A 19193-nucleotide genomic window follows, 5' to 3' on the forward strand; every position below is an offset into this window, starting at 1 on the left:
CCCTTCGCTGATGTTCCCCCGCCCCCGGGGCTGGACTACAACCCCCGGCGTGCAGCGGGCAGGGCGGAGCCGTCGCCGCGCCGCCGCTGCCGGCGAGCTCAGCCGGGGCCGGGGCCGGGGCCGAAGGGAGCGGAGCAAAGCGCGCTCCCCGCCTGGTGAGTGGGGCCGGGATACGGACGGACCGGGGGGACACACGTGGGGAGCTCAGCGACCGGCTAGGGCAGGAGTCTGTGCATCCCCTGCGAGCGCGGGCTGACCGTCACCGGCTCCGGGCCTTGCTCCTCCGGGCGGGGGGCGCCGCAGGGGCCGCGGGTCTGTCGAGTCACCCTCGGTGAAGCTCCTGCTCTCGGGGTTTCTGGTTGCCAGAGTATGGCGGCTTTGCCTGGAGGGAAAGGACACCCTTCAGCATCCTCCCCCAGGCCATGGGAGAAGCATCGACCCCCTGCAGCATCCTCGGCCGGGTGGGAACTTCAGCCCACGCGGACCCACCGGCCTGTCCCTTCACGGTCCTACCCACGCGGCACAGGGTGGCCCTTACTCCCCTTCCCCAGAAATCTTTACAGAGGATTCATAGCACAAGCACAGAGTTTAAATAGCCCAGAAGCAAGGAGTGAGCTGGGCAGGTAGTCTCTGTAGATGTCCTCTAGGAATAAAAACCAGATTTCCTTGAAAAGAGATTTCTGGTGGTCGTGTAGATTCCTGCAAAATCCTGCCAGGTTGTGAGGGTCGATCTCCTCCACCTTGGAGACACTGGGATTTGGACTTTCTAACCCCCAAGGGCTGTGATGTTGGAAACACCAGATCTTCAAATCCAAAAGCTTCTGAGACATCATCAATCTCCTGCTGGTTGTCACCCTGGGGGTGTCCTGGAAGGGGCCAGTCCTGCTTTTCCTGTTGACACAGTATTTCTGCTGCACGCAGGTCATTCCTGTTGAGCCCAGCCTTGCCCTTTACTCAGGAGCACGTGCACAGCCACTCTTGCAGAGCTTGCAGAAATTAGGGCTGGAAATCAGGAAGTGAGCCAGGACATTGGGTCTTGTGCCCACAGAAAGACGAGTCTTGCTGTAAAGCTGCAGCGGCTCAGTCCCCCATCCAACAGCAGTTGTGTCCTCTCCCTGGATTTGAGGGACAAGAGGTGAGTTCTGCTACTTATCAGTTCTGCTATGTCTCTGCTGGTGTGTGTGTGCTGTGACACCCCAAGCTAAGACTCAGGGAATTCAGTTTGCCTGTGTCCCCACCTGATGCCCAGATTGTCCCTTGTTAATATAATTTAAATAAAACTTAACAATCATTCTTCATCCCCTTGTAGGAGCAGGAAAGTGCCTGACTACCGTATTGCTGCGTTCCAGCCTGTTTGTTTGCTGCCCTTCCTGCCTGATGGAGCCAGCACTGGCTGAGGACCCTCCTCGAGGTGCCCGGCTGAGCCTGGTGCAGGAGCACTAGTGGGACGTGGACAGTGGCGTGTGCCACCTGCGAAGGGACAATGGCTCAGGGCACTGGGAGCATCAACAGTGACTACAAGGATTGGGAATGGAGTGACGATGCCGGTGAACGGGCCAGGCTCCTGCAGAGCCCTAGTGTGGAGACGGTGCCCAAAAATTCAGAGAGCCAAGGAAACAGTCTGGGGGCCACATCGGCTCTGGGAGCTGTCTTCATTGTGGTCAACGCTGCTCTCGGGGCTGGGCTGCTCAACTTCCCTGCTGCCTTCAGCATGGCTGGCGGTGTGGCTGCAGGCATCACCCTGCAGATGGTGAGAGAGAAGGGAAGGGACAGTCCTCCATCCCACTCTGGGAGGGTGCATGGGAGGGACATGTGGTACCCCAGAAAGGGCTTCAGGAGGACCAGACTCCTAGGAAGAAGCTATTTTGGGTGAGGTGCACCAGAGATTCTCAGTGTATTCAGGAGTGTGTGCCTGGGGTGGCTCACTGTTCCCTCCCCATCTCTCTCCCATCCCAGTGCATGCTGATCTTCATCATCGGCGGCTTGGTCATCCTGGCATACTGCTCGCAGGCCAGCAACGAGCGCACCTACCAGGAGGTTGTGTGGGCTGTCTGTGGGAAGGTGCCTGGTGTGCTGTGCGAGGTGGCCATCGCTGTCTACACCTTTGGCACCTGCATCGCCTTCCTCATCATCATTGGAGACCAGGAGGACAAGAGTAAGTGCCTCCAATGGAGCAAATCATAACCAGTTGTTGTCCCTTGAGCTGGAAGGGCCAACCTGACCATCTCGGATGTCCCCACAGTCATTGCTGCTCTGGTGAAGGAGCCTGAGGAAGTCGGGAGCAGCCGCTGGTACACAGACCGCAAGTTCACCATCAGCATCACTGCCTTCCTGCTCATCCTGCCCCTCTCCATCCCCAAAGAGATTGGCTTCCAAAAATATGCCAGGTGAGTGGCTAGAGCCCTCTGGGGCTGGGAGTTGGGGTGGGCCAGCCAGCACCCACCTAAGCACGGTTGCAGAGGACAGGGACTGGAAATGCAGTGGTTCTAGTGCCGTATCTGCCCACTCATCCTCTGCCTTCCCATGCCTCAGTTTCCCCATCTGGGAAGCAGAGGAGTGGCTGAGCACCGTGCAGCCACAGTGTTGTACTTCAGGGCTTGTGTCCCTCCCTTCTGCCTGCTGGAGGAAGCAGGGAATGCTGCTTTCAACTACATTGTTTCCTATCTTTGGAGCTGGCAATCCAGCAGAAAGGAGAGCCAGTAAGTGTCCCTAGGCTGGGTGGTCTGCAGGCCAGCCCTGCTCCACCAAGAATCTTGTGTGACCTGGCTGCTGGAGCTGGACCAGCAGGGGCACCAAGGAGTGTCACTGCTTCAGCACTTGCCTCTTTCTCCAGCCCAAAACCCAAGTCTGACAGGTTTGCCACTCACAAAAGGATGGGATAACCCCCAAATGCAACAGAATTGTGTTGGCATCTGCTTGGGAGACAGCGGGTGATGTTTCCTGGTATATTCCCATGGGAAGGGAAAGCAAAAATGGGTCTGATAGGTAGGAGGGGGTAGCCTGGGCTGTGCAGGGCAGAAGATGGGGACAGAGAGGCTGGGAGGAGACCCTCCATGAAGTGGGGAGCCAGAGCACTCACAGCCTCCTATCCCCTTTCACAGCTCTCTCAGTGTGATTGGCACATGGTATGTCACAGCAGTCATTATCATCAAGTACATCTGGCCTGACAAGGAGCTGGTTCCTGTGGAGATCCCCACCAGGTAAGAGACACAATGCTGTCAGTGCCATCATAGCACTGCAGAGCCAGGCAGGGCTGTGGGAGCAGGACTGCAAAGGTTAGGGATGAATCTTTCATCAGTCCCTTCCCTGGTCCTGGGGACTCTGCATGTTGCTGCCAGAAGCTCCCAAATGGCTGCACCTTTGCGTGTTTCAGAGGAATAGATGGTGAAGAGGAGGAAAAGGACCTCCTGAAGGTCCCCATGGCTCCACCACAGGTTTTGATAGCACTGATTGGTTTTTATCTCTGGCATATCCAGGCCCTGAATTCCCTGTGTGTTTCAGAGGAGTAGGTGGTGAAGAGGAGGAAAAGGACCTCTTCATGGTCCTTCAACCATGGCTCCACCACAGGTTTTGATAGCACTGATTGGTTTTTATCTCTGGCATATCCAGGCCCTGAATTCCCTGTGCAGTGCTTGTGCTCACCCAGCAATAAGGGCTGTGTCTATATTTGGATGATTTTGGTTATTTCCTTAACCAGCACAACCACTGTGGCTTATTCCCTTCCTCACAGTGTATATTTTTGGATCCAGTGCGGGAATTTTATGGCAGAGCAAAGGTTAAACCAGTTTTTTGCACTTATTTTTTACTGATACGTTTACTTTTGTGTGCTTGGGTTTGGCTGTTTCTGTCTCAGTGAAAGGCCCTGGTCTTCAGGGAGTACCAGGTCCCAAGAAAACCTCATTCCACACAATGGCATCATCCTGGGTGGGGGGGATGCAGCAAGGCAAAGACACTGAGCACTCCCAGCTCATCCTCTCCTGGTGCACTGGATGGGGGTCACAGGGGATTCTGGTCTGACTGATGGGTGTTTCTCTCCTTCCAGCCCCTCCACCTGGACAGCTGTCTTCAATGCCATGCCCACCATCTGCTTTGGGTTCCAGGTAAGGCCAAGAGCTTGGCACTCCCCTTCCATCCTGTGGTTGCCTGGGTGGCAGACTAAAACCCTGCCTTGTGTGATGGTCTGGTTGATTGGCTAAAGCCCTGTGCTCACTGCACAACTTTGCAAGGAGGCTGAAGCCTTTTTCATATCTCACCACCTCTGGATGGAGATGGATCCATTTTACCCCAGCAAGGACATACAGGGCATCCTATACCCCACTCCCCTTTCCTTCTCCAGTGCCAGACCTGGGAGATCACGATATCACAACAAACACAATATCATGAGTAGGATTCCCCATGGTTCTGCCCATCACGTATCCCCACTGTCTCTGTGTCCTGGCAGTGCCACGTGAGCAGCGTGCCAGTCTTTAACAGCATGAAGCAGCCAGAGGTGAAGACCTGGGGGGCAGTGGTGACAGCAGCCATGGTGATCGCTCTCTTCGTCTACACAGGCACTGGTAAGTGAGGGGACACCGTGTGAGTGTGGCACAGTCCTTGGAGTGACTGTGAGCTTCAGGAGGGAGGATCAGCAAGGCTCAGAGGGAGAAGGGAGGAGAGTCCATCGAGCACCTCTGCAATGTGCTCTGTGCCATATCCATCCGAGTCTGATCCTTCAAACAGATGTTCAGGAGACTTGTCCCTGTCCCCTGGTGACTGCTCCCTTCCTGGCAGGCATCTGTGGCTTCCTAACCTTTGGAGCTGGCGTGGAGCAGGATGTCTTGATGTCCTACCCCTCCAATGACATCCCTGTTGCCCTCGCCCGGGCTTTCATCATCCTCTGTGTGCTGACATCCTACCCCATCCTGCACTTTTGTGGCCGGTGAGCGCTGGGAGAGATGGGGCTGGTGTGGGAAGGAGGAGCAGCACAAGGAAACCCATCTGTCCTGGGTCTGTGCCCACAGGGCTGTCTTGGAGGGTCTCTGGCTCCGCTATACCGGGGTAACAGTGGAGGAGGACGTGGTTCGGGAGCGGAGGAGACGCCTGCTTCAGACCATCAGCTGGTTCCTCCTGACACTCCTTCTGGCTCTTTTCATCCCTGACATTGGCAAAGTCATCTCTGTCATTGGGGGCTTGGCCGCCTGCTTCATCTTTGTCTTCCCAGGTAGGGCATCCTGGGATGCTCAGGGGCTGACAAAGGTCTTGTGGCCTGGTGTCTTTAAGAGGGGCAGGACAGAAACAGAGAGACAAGGAGATTTTTAGAGGAGGACAAAAATGTGTGAGGCCAGTCAGCAATTCAACTATTTTGGCTGGACTTGGAGCTCTGTAACAGGGAGTGCAGCTCCCTGTTTTATAGTGTCTGTTCAGTCCCCAGTGAAAAGTCCTCATCTGGTTCTAATTTGCCTCCCCTGGCTTTCAGGGCTCTGCCTGATTCAAGCCAAGCTCTCTGAGATCCAAGAAACCCGGGCAATCAGGTAACTGAAATGTGCCTCCCCTCTCCCCCATTCCCCTGGGGATATTGGGGTGAAGGACCCCTCTAAATATGCCCTGTCCTCCTGTATCCACAGCTGGTGGGCCCAGGTCAGCTATGGGGTGTTCATGGTCACCCTTGGAGCCTTCATCTTTGGACAGACCACTGCCAATGCCATCTTCGTGGATCTTACAGCCTGACTCCTCCAGGCTGGACTGCGCTGCTGCTGCTGAGGGGATGGAGATTTCCCCTGGGACCAAAGGGAAGTGGGAAGAAAACATGTTGGTGTGTTGGGAAGATCCAAGAGAGCTGTTGTGACTTGGGGCTTGGCTGAACAAGCCCTGTGGTGGTTTGTATCTCATTGTCTTAAGGCTGCAGGCAGTCAGGCTTCTCTCAGCCCTGGCTCCCTGGTGAAGCCAGAGCAACACTACAAGGGGACCTGTCAAGCTCTTTTTGCCCCTGGGAGTAGCCATCACTCCCTTAGACATCACTAAGGGGTCAGGGTTGGGGTTTGCAAAGCCATGCTGCTCTCACCTCTGTACCCTTGTGCTGGTGGAGCTCCTCTCCACAGGTAAAACTCCTTCTCCCAACTTTGGAGAGAGAAGCAGTGTTCTGCATAAAGGGAAATAGTAATCATGTTAATCAGACAGGGAGACACCCCACAGTCTTATTCTGTGTCAATGTTTGGTTTGAACTCTGGTTTCCTGCCAGTTTCCTGCCCCTACTGTCACATCTCCCTCTGCCTGGGCTGCACTTTGTGTTACAAAGGGTTGTCTTCAGCGTGTTTGGGTTTTTTCTGTTGAGGATCAGAATGACCCTGGGGTAGGGACATGCCAGTGCAGAGTTTTCCTTGCCAGGGGTTGCTCACTCAGTAGAGAAGCTGCTATGACTGCATCAGCCTACTGAAGACACTACAATAGAGCAAAGCTCTTCTCCAGTTTTACAATCCCGTTCTTCCAGGTGTCCAGGAAATGGGACTGGGCCAGGTTTTAAGGGATGCTTTTGGGATAAAGCAGTCAGTATTCATTTGTTTTATATCGTTCTCTTGGTCATTTACACTCCCTGTGGCTGGTGTTGCTCTGGGCTGTCCCTCTGTTGCCTGTCTGGATGATAGTTTCATTCCTGCTTTTTCTGGGTTGAGCAATTCCCCCAGCTGCAGATTTGGTGGGGGGTGTTAAACCTCAACAGCAACATTCTCTTGTTCTGTCTTTGAGTTTCTTTTTATGTTGTTTGGCTTCTAAAACCCTTGGGGAGGGAGGAGTTCAGGTATAACTGTTGATGCATCTGTGACGAGGGTTCAGCCCAGATTTGTGCAAAACCTGGCCTTGCACCTCCTGCATCTTTTGGAATCAGCACGGGCTGTTGTGGTGAAGGAGAACCATGCCTCATGCTCCTACACTTCTCAGTGTGGCTCTCCTGCTGCAACCAGTGGCTACAGGAGGGGTGACAGCACGTGGGTGCTTCCCCGTGTGGAAACGTTTGGTCTTTCCTTACTAACACTGCATATAAATGGGGACCTCCCACTGCAGCTTGGGACAGGGAGACCCAGATGGAGAAGGAGGAAGAAAAGCCCTAAGCACAGCAGGAATGTTGAATCTGAAGGCACAGATCCCTCCTGCCTCTCCCAAGGATCTCCAGCATCTGTGCCCTCATCTTTTGACAAAACCAGGCTCCGCCAAACCCCCACTTGTATGGCTCTGGCAGTGTCCCGAGCCCCTTTGCCAGGCTCCTGCCCGTGAGCAGGAGCTGGGGCTTAAAGAAGATGGCCAATTGTCCTGGATGTGGGGAGCACAGAGCCACCTCCCGTGGAGCCCAGCAGAGATGCTCAGCAGGTGCCAGTGCCAAAATGCCTTCCAGTGCCCACCCTGCAGGAAGATGAAGGTTTGGTACCTGGTGGGTCTTGTGGCTCTCCTGAAGGTGTGCAAGGCATGAGGAGGTCCCTTGGGCAAAGTGGACGAGGACACTGTCTCATGTCACCTGGGAAACACCTGGGCTCCGTTGGTGCCCCCGCAGAGTCCCCGTGGCTGAGGGCTGGGCAGGTCTGGAGGTGCTGTGGCCGTTCCTGTTTGCCTTACTGCTCCCCTGTTTACAAACACTGGCCTTTTAATACGTATTTTGTACATGCAGAAAGTGAAGGGAACTCAGCTCAATAAAAGTGACATTGTGATGCGTGTGTCAGGCCAGCACGAGGTGGTTTCTGTGGGAGAGGCTCCCGGGTGGGATACAGGGATGAAGCCATATCCTGCAGTGCCATCCCAGCTCTCCGAGCTTTGGGATGGATGGTGTGGAGCTGGGAAGTCGCGCTGCCTTCCTCAGGCCCTCATTCTCCGGGGTATCTTCACCCAGGGCCGGGGGATGCCAGGGGAGGCTCTGTGGGCCCCGGTCCTGGTGTGGCACCCCAGTGTCGCTCCCGGGGTCAGCAGGCGGCTGTGGTGTGGCTGAGACGGGCGGGAAGGAACTGAAGGGAGTTTCCTCTTGGGGACTGAGGCCGGCCATCCGGGAGGGTGCAAATGGCGAGAGGATTTCCTTAGAAAGGAGAACCCGCGGCTGGAGCGTGCCGGACCGGGCCGGGCGCTCTGAGGGTGCCACAGCCACCATGGGGGGGGGGGGGGGGGGGGGACAGCGCCTGGGCCGTACCAAGGCAGCGCGGGGGAGGGGACGCCAATTCATTGGCCTGTACCACGGCGCTGCGCGGGGGGGAAACCGTTCCTGGGGTTGTACCACTATCGGGGGGGGAGGAAACAGCGAGGCGAGGGGGAACGGGGCGGGCCGCACCACTCGGAGAGCGGAACACCCCCCCCCCCGCCATGACTCCGCGCGCCCTTTGGCACCGCCCGCCACTTCCCCTTCCCGCTCCGCCCCCGCGCGACGCCCCTCGCTCATTGGCCGGCCTCGGCAGCGCGGGTTGGCCGTCGGTGCGCACGCGCAGGCCGAGAGGGCTTCGGAGCTCTGATTGGCTGAGAGAGTAGGAAGGATTTCGGCCCCTCCCGGCCAATGGCGCGCGGCTCAGGCTCCGCGCGGAGGGCGGCAGGATGCCCTCCCCCGAGGTCGCGCTGCGCTGATTGGCCAGCTCTCAGGCGGCCCCGCGCTCTGATTGGGCGAAGGCTCCTCCGCGGGGGCGCGGCAGCTCCGCGCGCATTCCGCCCCTCCGCTCCCCCCGCGCCCCCCCCGCGAGAGGACGGGGGAGGGGAAAGGCCGCGGCGCGAGCGCGCGACCCCATCCGCCATTTTGTATCGGAACGGCGGCGGCGCGAGAGAAGCGCGCGAGCGGCCCCGGCCCGGCCCTCACGACACCGCCGAGGTGGGAGCGGCGCCCGCCCGGCCCCGGGGGGGTGCTCCGGGTGGCTCTGGGGGTACTGCGAGCTTCGGGGCCGGGGAGGTCGCGGTGGGGACGGGGCCGGAGGCAGCGGGACCGGGCCGGCTTGCGCTGGGGGCAGCGGCGCCGCTGAGGCACCCGCCCGGCCGGGCCGCCCTCCCGGGTCGGCGAGAGGCAGCGGCGGGACCCGCGGCCCCCTCCCCGGACCCGCGGCCCTCTCCCCCCGCAGTGCTCGGTCCCGCGGTCCCTGAGCGACAGAGGGAACTCGGCGGGGTCCGGGGCGGGAGCCGCGGGTGTTCCCCGTTGGGTGGCGGGGGCAGGTGGCTGCGGCAGCGTCGCGAGGTGGCGGGGAAACCGCCGGCTCCGGGGCTGTGCTCATTTCTCCCCCTCCGCTTGTGTAACGCCGGTGGTGACAGGTGGAGCTTTGAGGACTCCGGGCCAGGCCTGCCCCGGCCGGGCTCGGCGGCCTCCGCCGGAGATCGGTGTTGTTGTGACTTGCCCGCAGAAAATACGGAAAAAGTGAGCCGGAGTAAATAATCCGGTGACATAACCTTCTTGCAGACCACAGGAGAGAAATCCTTCTCAGTGCTGTCCTCCAGTTAAGAAAACGCTGCCCAGTAAAATGGACTTGTATAATTCGAAACTAGAAATAGCAACAGTTGGGTGTCTCCACAGATGCTGTATCAGGACAAGAGCTTCCTTACAATAGTTTCCTAACTTAGATTAGTACCATTTACTCCTTATATAGGAAGGCCAGTGAGTACTCATAATTTAATTTCAACAAACCACAACCAGTTGGGACTGTGTTTACAACAGAAGTGAGATAATACTGAAAATGCAACACTAGTCTGTGGGTGTATCATGTACTCAGATTGTTTCTGAATCCCACTTGTTGCCATGCTTCCTTGCAACTGCTCTCAGGAACTTTTTTTAAGCAGGTAACAAAACAGGTGTGACTCTGACAGGTCATTCTTAGTGTGCCCAACTGATTCCTGTTCCTAAGGTAACTCCTTTGGCATTGGCTAAAATTATGGGCAGGGTGAGCCCAGGTGGGGTGACTCTCTTATAATAAACAGGAAACAAAGCAAACTTAGTTGGAGCAGCTCTGTCCTTTCCACCATTGTTATTTTGATTCTTTCAGCCCTTTTGCTTCTAAGATCACTCTTAACTGTTGATGCCATTGGTCTGGTGTCTCCAAACCAAACTCACAGCCAGTTTGCTGCCTACCTGTGTCTCTTCTTCAGAGAAATACGCTATCCTGATTATCCTGTGTAGTGTTCCTATGTTTTTGATTTATGCTGAAAGGGCCACTCTTGGTGTTCAGCTGAATAATTGGAAGAGAAACTCTGGGAACATAACTTAGCAGTAGAGGACAGTAATGTTTTGTGTCCCTGTGATGGGACATGACTAAATCATATTGGGAATTGTTATCACTGAGAATCGTGGTTGAGGCCATCACTGTTTCAGCTAGATTTCTCTTTTCTTCCATAAATATCCCAAATGTATGAATATTGCAGGTTTTTTTTGACTTTTGAAATAGCATTTAGCTGTTCTAAAATGCATTTTGTGATGTATCCCAAATGTGTGAATACTGCAGGTTTTTTTGACTTTTGAAATAGCATTTAGCTGTTCTAAAATGCATTTTGGATGGTAAAAAACCATAAAGCATTTGATAACAAGTCCCTCATTTTTTTTCCCTCCAGCAGAAACTTTATTCTACAGTTCTTGTCTGAAGGAGAACTGGGAAGTGAGAATTTCCTGTTGTTTTTTTGGGGTTTTTTTTAACAGTCCAGGTTGAGATGTGAAAATGCCTGAAGCAGCCATGTCATGTTTGATGCATGTCTCGTGTGTTTGAGGTAGATTGCAAACTGCAGCTTCACTGGCCTGAGTGTATAGGAACAAGTTGGGTGCTTACTTCAGCCACACTCTGAAAACTAAAGTTACTGTCTAATCATCTTTTGACTTCCAGTTTACTGGAATTGGGTGCAGCTTTCCAGTGTGTGGACTGTTCAGGTCTTTTCTGTTTATAAACACCTGAATTTGAACTGGTCAAATGAATTGGGAGCTTGTTTTACTAATTTGACTTTCACTTTGTTTTTTTTTTTTCCTCAGTAGATTTCAAAGTGGTAGACATGCTGAAATATAAAGTATAGCATGATTCAAAACCACCTTTCTCCCTTGGATTGCTGCCAGTGCCAGCCTTCAGAGATGTGTGCTGCCCTTCCATGTTTTGTATTTGTTTGTGGGTTTGAAAAGAGGGTAAGGGACTGTTCTGGAGAGCAGGTTTAGCACTGGTCCCTTTAGCATGTTTTATGTGATGTTTAGTGGCAGGAGTTTAGAACCTAATCAGCAAACACATTGCTGTTTGTGTCACTTGATCTGCTTTATCCTCCACATGCAGCACGTGTGCCCTGAAATCTTACAACTCCTGAAATCCAGCAGCAGTAGTTACTTACCTCTGCAAAATTCTGAAAAAAAGATCCAAAGTTAGCTTAAAGTAATTTTAAAATTACTTTCTTCATAGGAGTGTTTCTGAATTCGTGGAAGACTTCAGGTTTGTCAACTTCAGCATCAAGGCTTAGTTACTGTCTCATGATTTCTGGTTAGTAGGGAGTGTCTTTGGTCACACCTGATGGGTGGTTTCATATTGGCCCACTCTGTTTTGTGATCTTCGGATTCTTGCCTGAAGTTTTATTGCATTTGTGTTTTAATGCAACAGAACTCTGCTCTTGAAAAAAGATCTACTGAAATAGATGCCCAAGTGTCTTTTGTTGATGGGCTGTTGTTTCCCTTAGGAAGTGTTCAGGGTGTGTAATGCTGTAGAGTTTGGTAAATATTTTTTATCTCTTTACAATGGGTTGTGTTGCACGGTATAAAATAGTAATATTGTAAGAGCTCCTGAGTCCTGTGCCAGGTATATGAATCCATTACTGTATAACAGGATCTGTGGCTGAAAGTAGATCATTTTGCCAGGTAATTGGAATTTTTTTTATAAACTCACTGAGGCCTGACTTGTCTGAACCTGGCATGTTTGTCCAATGGACTGAAAGCTTCCTGAATTGTTGAGGCCAGCGTAGGGAGATTCATTCCCACTGAGGATGTATGGATCTAAAAATAAAGTCTGCTTCACATAGCATTCATAGCTTCCTTAATCAGTGCTGCAGTAATTGAATTTTAGCCTTGCACTGAATGACCAAAGAGTACCTGTGCAGTTCTGCTTTGCAGGCAAGGCTCCCTTGGTTACTCTGTACTCTCCTGAGTTAGGTTGCATCATTTGAACTTCTGAAGTGCTGTTGATGTTGTGTCCGGGGGAGCTGTCAGGTTTGCTGTGTGCTGGGATACACACAGTGCAAACCATATGTTTAGAACATAAATAGGAAGCTGTTTCCTCAGCTATTGTGTTCCTTGAGTCTCCGTGTTTGCTCAGGCTCTTCCTTGAGAAGCTTCCTTGAAAGAAAAGATCCCATTTTGCCTTCAGCTTGGATTGTCCGGTGGCACTGCTAGATTTTGCAGTTGGAAGGTGGCAAAGCTTGTTTTGCTTCTCTGCAATCAGAGCCGTTCCCTGCTTTTTTGGAAGACAAGAGATGCTAATAGGAGGGTGGGATGGTCGGTGTGTTGTATGGCAGCAGGGAGGCTTGAGCCCAGCGTGAGGATTTCAGTACTAAAACCCCTGAGATTTAGGTGGAGTAGGCGTGATTGCCATGCTGTTTGTATTGGTATGATGAAAAATGCCCTGAGAAATGTGGGTTTTCTTCCTAGGGGCCTGAAAGGGAAACTCTGAAATTTTGTTATTGCCTTAAAAATTGGCCAAGTTGAAGTCTTGTGTTATGTCCTGTAGGCAGTTCAAACAGCCTGGGAGTTCTCCAGGCTGGTTGCTGTAAGCTGGTGCTCTGATGGGACTGAATTCCCCTTGCTGACTGCTGGTTTTAGTAAGGGAAAGTATTGTCCTGTGGTGTGTGCTTGATTTTTAACAAAGGCTTTTCAGAAGCTTTATATTGGTCATGTATGTTAAACCTTTCCAGTAAGTTTGTCTTGGAAGGCATATACTTGCCAAACCCAGTGACATTTTCTAGGTTATTCCAAAAGAGGAATTTAATGGTTATTTAAAAAAAAAAAAATCAGGTACTGTACTATTGAGAAATCTTTTCAAACTTCTGTGCCAGTCCTCCCTTCTACATGTTCCACAGTCAGTGGCCTTTCAAACCTTTATATATAAAGGTAGTGAATTCTAGCTTGTCAGATGTACTAAAAAGAAATGGAAGTTTTGTGTAATTCTTCTTACTGCGGTTTTAGACGTGTCCTGAAATTCTTTTAGAGACCAGCTGCCTTGTCATTGAAGAATACTTTCACTATTACTGCTTGAAAATTTGTTCTTTGTGAGATGTAAGCTTTATTGCATAAGAAGGATCTTGCATACCTTCATTGAGTAGTCAGGGTTTTCTTTGGCATACTGAAAGTCTGCAAGTCAGTTGATTTGACTTTTCTTACAAATGATTTACCCATATATTTGTGTAATATAATAAATTTTTTCAAACAGCAAAATGATCTTCATTGCCTCTGGCAGGATTTGTTGCTGCTCGTGTTTTGAAGCGTAGGCAGATGTTAAATAAGGTACGGGTCCGAGTGCACGCGAGTGAAACCTGTGTGTGGAGGGAATGGGAAGCAGAGTTCTGCCTGCCCCCAGCTCAGCCTGTTGAGCTCGCTGTGCGCTGCTGCTGTGGGAGCTGGCAGAGGGAGGCCCGGCATGCCGAGCCGTGCTGCTGCAGGAATGCTCCCCGGGCCGGTTCGCCCTCAGTTCCACGTGCCAGGCAAACGCATCACCGGGCCGTCCATTTCCATGGTGAGGCACCAGTCATGTGCTGCTGGTTCTTGCCATGGACAGCCAAGACCACAAAGCAAGAGTTTTTGTTCTGAAAAAGGGATCTTCAAATTCTTGGCGTGAAGCCCAGTGACCTTTGTGTTCTGATCAGGTAGAGCTTCCAAGCTGTGACTGTCCAGCTTGGTTCTACCTTTGACAATGCACAGTGCTGCTTCTCAGCAGCTTGGGGCTTCGTTTGATGCTCCCCACACTGTTGGTATGCAGGACTTGCTTTGGGATGCAATTTTGTCATACTGGCAATCTGTAATTTAACAGATGAGGTGTCAAGTGCCAAGTTTTGTGTTGTCATAGAAATTTATTAAGCTGGCAAGCTCTGCTGTTGTAGCTCACTGGAAAGCTGTTTCAGTCTAAGCCAAATGTTAGGGTTAGTTTATTGCAGTTCTTTGTGTGTTGCTCATTCACGACTGCTTGTTTTGGTGTACCAGGGTTGAGGCAATACTGCCTGGATGTACTGGGGCAAAATATAGCAGAGATGGTAAAAGTGTGTTTTTTATATTAGTTTATCATGGATGTTTTGAATGATTCTGACCTCTTATTTTTGCTGTGTATCTAGTTCATTATTAATCTCATTTTCTTTTTTCTCATGGTGCTGAAAATGATTCTACTGATTGAGCTCTTTGCTGGCTCTTTCAGACTGCAAAATGCAGAAACAGGAGTGGTCAGGTAGTGTGAAAACAACAGAGCTTGTGTTGTGAAAACTTAATACTACTTAATTTTCCTTGTGAGCATAGTTATGTGACGTTGCTACAGAACTTAAATCTAATTTAATACTGTTTTCCAGGTGCCATGTTTCAGAACAGACAAAGACAACTGAGAAAGAAGAGCTGAAGCAAGTAACACAGAAACAGATAAAGGCTCACTGGGGGAAAAAAAATTGACCTGTCTCTGAGGTGACTAAAGGGGAATAATGGTGATTTTGCGCCGGGCTCGGCCGCCTGCTTCCGCCCCAACCAGCAATGAATCTTGACTCGCTCTCGCTGGCCTTGTCTCAAATCAGCTACCTGGTGGACAATTTAACCAAGAAAAACTACCGAGCCAGCCAGCAGGAAATACAGCATGTAAGTAACGTGATCCAGTGCTACAAAATAAGTGTTGTAAAGAGAACTGGACTTTCTCTTCTCGTTTGTGTTTGTACTCTGCCGTGCTCTTGCATGTGTTACTGTTTGCTGTTTTCCGTGGTGTTGGAACTGCAGGGTGTGTCTGATACTCCTGCTGGTTCATCTGCCAAGCCATGGACTGCAGCTCAGAGCTGAGACCAGTATTAACTTTGTAGCTGAATATCAGGATTAAGTGCTGCTCCTGAAGGGTGGCATGAAAAGCTTTCATAACTTCTCCAGTTAAATCTTTCCACTTTTGCCCATTCAATGGAACACTGATTGGGAAGGGGAGGAAAATACATACATTCAGTGTTCAGAGTTGTTGCACTGAAAGCCTGAGTATGTTGTAATTTACCTTTGAATGCTCTCTCCTCCCCTGATGGAAATTTTTTTTCCTTTTCATTCAGTGACTCATGGCTTGGTTGTGAAGCGAGCTGACTGTCTTGGCCCTGGGTTTTCAGAAGGGAGGCAGAGTAATTGCATGTTAAAACCCAAATATCTATGATTTGGGCAAGAATTCTGTTTTAACTGACCTTTTTAAAAATAGCTCTGACTTGCAGGGTGGACTGAAAAGCATTATCTGCAGAGTGCTTAGGAGGAAGTGAACACTACTGAGCTAGTTTTAGAAACTGGTTTAGTTCAGTTCCCAGCAGACAGCTGGGCCACTTAAAGTTGAGTTTTTTTCTTGCAGCAGTGCAATCCTGCAGCGGTGTGAATGAGATTAGAAGGCCAGAGGGCTTAAGCAGTGAGTTTCTGTAACATTTGATGTCTTTAAAAGTGCATTCATTGGTTATCTTGAGGTGAGAAGAGAGTGATTTCAGCAGTATTGGCTTTTTAAGTGTAAGGTGGAATGGGTCTCTTGAACTTTTGTAAGTTTCTCATGTTTTTGCAAGTTCAGTACTCCAGGGGCTCTTTTGGGATCGTGCTGTCCTTTTGATCACTGTTAGTTTCAACAGATGGTTTTTGCAGCAAGGTATGACTAAAGCATGACTTGATTTGGGAGAAGATATGGTTGATCTGCCATTCACTTGGAGCATAGCTCTCTCAAACGGGGACAGATTGTTCCTTTCCCTTCAGCCAGGCCTCTTAGCTTCACTGTGGTGAAAGGGGTGAGAGGCTGGGACCTGGTCTGTGGAAATAGCTGGATTGTGTATGGTTATAAAGCAGATCTAGAATTTCAAGTCTACATCCTAAAATCCTAATCCTTTGTATTTTTTATTTTTGAATTTTATTTCCCTGGTATTGCTTTACTTTTGTGGTTGCTGATACAATATATCTTTAGTTGAAGAGAATATATGTGCTGTAACTCTGTCTCATGGTACACTGCTTGGGGTAAATTTTTGGCATGATTGCTCAGTTTTACAAAGTTTCCCTCTTAAGCATGTAGAGTTGTGGAAATTCATACTTGGAGTTGTTCTTGTCTCAGCTGACCAAAATGACACATTTATATACATCACTCGAGTGTAACAGTGGCAAAGCTTGAGGAACTAATTTCTGTTTAAATATGTTATCAGTAGTCATTTAATATAGCTAATGCTTAAATAAATAGAATGTATGTTTAAAAAACTCAGAAATATTTTATGCATTTGTCAGACACAAATTCTAAACCAAGATTTCCTCTGAAGTGAGTTTTTGTGGTCTCCTTCTCCTTAAGTGGTGAGGAGAACCTGGTTGGTGCAGGGGAAAGGGCTTTGTGGATGGATTTATCTAGGAAAAAAAACTTTCTGAATCTAGAAAAATTGAGTTATTTTTTGACTAAACACATTACCTGATAAATCCAAATACAAGTGGCTCAAGCTTTATCCTAAATCACAGACTGGTTGAGGTTGGAAGGGACCTGTGGAGGTTGGTGTGTCCAACCTTCTGCTCAAATGGTCACTTAGAGTGGGTTGCCCAGGAATGTGTCTGGGTAGGTTTTGGTTACCAGCATGGATGGAGACTCTACAGCCTTTCTGGGCAGCCCCTGTCAGTGCTTGGTGACCCCTGCAGTAAAAAAATAGTATTTTTCATCTGATTTTATGACTGGATACACTGTCTTGTAAATTGTAAATGTGTATCAAGGCTGCCAATACAAAGGTTTCTTTCAGCTCTTTCTTCAGGAAAACTGGCAATTCTCATTACCCGTTTCCTGGAAGAGCTTTTTTGGGAATGTAGCTAGAATTGAAATAAGATACACTGCACTTCTAGCCTTCTCTTCCCTTCCTTCCTGTATGTTAAATTTTCAAATTATTGTCCTTTGGAAGATACTTCAGTGCAAGGAAGCAATCTACTTCTGATGCAGGCAAGTTGTGTGGATGGCTTTAGTATTACAGTTTTCTTTGGCATCTGGTTACTTTGATTGATTTACCTTGGTCACACAGCACCTGGCAACTTCTTAGGAAATTGATCCAGCTTTATGTCAGTCTTGTTACCACATCCAAATCTTTGTATTTGATTGTGATTGCCTAAACAAACTGCCTGTTTTCTGAAGGCTGAGCTAGGTAGTAGGATTTGCTGTCAATTCAGGTTTGCTGCCTTTTGCACCAGTCTGAGCATCTTCCTGATCCTGGGGTATGGCTGCCTTCAAAGGCCCAGCTGTCCCCACAGCTGGGCTGTTTATCCTGGACTGACATACCACAGGCATGTATATTATAGCCTCTGGTCAAGAAGCAGAGCTAGATTCGACTTGGAAGTTTCTTTCCAGCAGAACAAAACTTGGCAGCCACTGGAATCAGCAGGCTCTGAGGGAAAGGGAAGCATAGCGTCAGATAACAGTAGAAAAAATGAGATTAAAACAGTCCAACATTAGAGCAGACAGAGCCTAAAGCAGCCCTGTTTGTCTCTTTGCACAAAGACACTACTGGCCAGCAAGGACATTCATGATGGGTGAAGCAGTGGGCTTGGTGTAGGCAGTCAGACCAGAGGCAGGGCTGCAGGTTTTTGCTGGCACATTTGTGTCTCTCCTGCAGCTAGAAAAGGGAAAATAGTGGGAAAAATGTTGCTAGTAGATGAAGGTTGGACTTGTTGGTGAAAGAGGCAAGCTGCTGTTGATTGGCTTCACATTTCTGACACTATGGATTCTATTAAAAACAAGTCATGCTGTCCACTTGGTTGGGGTGTAAAGAAAGGAGCAAGTTCTGAAACAGTCTGCAGCTATTTCAGACAACAAGCTGATGAGCTGGTCTGTAGCTAAGAGTTAAACTTAAGGTAAATGGTAGGGGATGCAAACAAAAATGAAATGTTGTTAAGATATAGTAATGAGTGATAGGTGTTGTAAGTCAGCAAATGCAGATCACCCGTTACACAGGTGCTGTCCCAAGGCTGTGTTCTTGCAGAGTTAGGCACTGGAGCTTGGGAGAAAATGGGGAAAAGTGAGGCTATGGACTGTGTGGATTCTGGGCTGCTTTGGTGGCAGAATCATGAGGGTGACTTGAAAACCCCTTTTTACTTAGCTTTGTAAGACTACCACCTCTGAAATGCATGGCTTTTGTGTCAGTGACTTGTGTCTAGATTCTTTGTTTATACTTCTTATTTGCAAATAGAGTAAATGATGTCGTTCCTAGGTTACTGATTAAAAGGAAATTTATAGCAGTTTCGTTGAAACTGTAGATGATTTAACTACTAGCAGTACTGCTGTATCCATGGTGCTAGACCCAGATCTTGCTCTGTATAAGCAGTAATGACTGTTTGCTACTAAGCTGGTTTTTTTGATACTTTTTTTCCAGATTGTGAATAGGCACGGTCCGGAGGCAGACAGGCATTTACTACGCTGTCTATTCTCGCACGTGGATTTCAGTGGCGATGGTAAAAGCAGTGGCAAAGATTTTCATCAGGTACAGTTTACACCAACGTGTCTGTTTATTAATTTTGATTGTTAAAAATCTTCATTGGGATTTCATCCAGGTCAAGCACAATGGCAGGTTAGAAGTAGTAGCTTCAAACAAACTTATTTTCTTGTTATATGGCCTTTCAACTGCAAGCACTTTTTGCCAATCCTCACAATATCTGACTTACAATCTCTCAATCTGGAAAAAAACCAGGTTGCATCAGTACAAATGCTACTTTTACCAGATGCAGTGCTCTAGTTTGAAAGCCTTTCTGTGTATTTTAAGAGTTTGTCCAGATCCATTAACCAGACATTTCTGGTGCTGACTGTGTCTGTTGGCAGGAGTGTGTTCATCCTTAAGCAATTTTGCCGCAGACTTTTTAGCTCCTAACCATGAATCAAATACTCTTGGGTTGTCTATTGCAATGTGTGAGGATGTTTACAGAAAGCAAAACATTGCACATATAATGGAGAAAGTTTAATCACTTTGTCAGTCTTAAAAGCAAAGCAAACCTGAAAAAAGCTTGAATGAAAAGAAGTTAGTTGATGTGAGAGAAAATTTGGGCACTTAAATAAGTATTTTATCTTTTA

At 49.5% G+C, this 19193-nt stretch overlaps 2 protein-coding genes across 7 annotated transcripts in view; both read left to right on the forward strand.

Moving 5' to 3' along the window:
- Nucleotides 1-64: 64 nt before the first annotated feature.
- On the forward strand, nt 65-7675 carry SLC38A7 (solute carrier family 38 member 7). Of its 2 annotated transcripts, XM_041400980.1 has the most exons (12): nt 65-155; nt 922-1135; nt 1310-1750; nt 1957-2155; nt 2243-2387; nt 3102-3200; nt 4043-4100; nt 4442-4556; nt 4771-4918; nt 5001-5200; nt 5456-5510; nt 5604-7675. In XM_041400980.1, the coding sequence occupies exons 3-12, from the start codon at nt 1484-1486 to the stop codon at nt 5704-5706; spliced, it is 1389 nt and encodes a 462-aa protein (XP_041256914.1). In that variant the 5' UTR covers nt 65-155; nt 922-1135; nt 1310-1483; the 3' UTR covers nt 5707-7675. The 2 variants fall into 2 exon arrangements, with proteins under 2 accessions (XP_041256914.1, XP_041256915.1); XM_041400981.1 differs by lacking the exon at nt 922-1135 and having other exon boundaries at nt 74-155.
- A 959-nt stretch (nt 7676-8634) lies between these two features.
- CNOT1 (CCR4-NOT transcription complex subunit 1) overlaps nt 8635-19193 on the forward strand; it is a 55769-nt gene continuing 45210 nt past the window's right edge. For 4 of the 5 annotated variants that reach the window (XM_041400982.1, XM_041400985.1, XM_041400983.1 and 1 more), the window contains exons 1-3: nt 8644-8806; nt 14482-14758; nt 18502-18609. In XM_041400982.1, the coding sequence (XP_041256916.1) occupies nt 14657-14758; nt 18502-18609 (210 nt within the window). In that variant the 5' untranslated portion in view covers nt 8644-8806; nt 14482-14656. Of the gene's footprint in view, nt 8807-14481; nt 14759-18501; nt 18610-19193 lie in introns of all 5 variants that reach the window. The other variant, XR_005952399.1, reaches the window with a different exon arrangement.

Source organism: Onychostruthus taczanowskii, unplaced genomic scaffold (genome assembly GCF_017590055.1).
Source record: "Onychostruthus taczanowskii isolate IOZ18803 unplaced genomic scaffold, ASM1759005v1 scaffold18, whole genome shotgun sequence".
Lineage (NCBI taxonomy): Eukaryota > Metazoa > Chordata > Aves > Passeriformes > Passeridae > Onychostruthus > Onychostruthus taczanowskii.

Excerpts from the sequence above, each read along its gene's own strand:
- SLC38A7 (XM_041400980.1), top strand. The coding sequence starts at position 1,484 with ATGGCTCAGGGCACTGGGAGCATCAACAGTGACTACAAGGATTGGGAA. Across the intron at positions 2,388-3,101 it reads GGCTTCCAAAAATATGCCAG|CTCTCTCAGTGTGATTGGCA; the intron begins GTGAGTGGCTAG and ends CCCCTTTCACAG. Across the intron at positions 4,557-4,770 it reads CTTCGTCTACACAGGCACTG|GCATCTGTGGCTTCCTAACC; the intron begins GTAAGTGAGGGG and ends CCTTCCTGGCAG.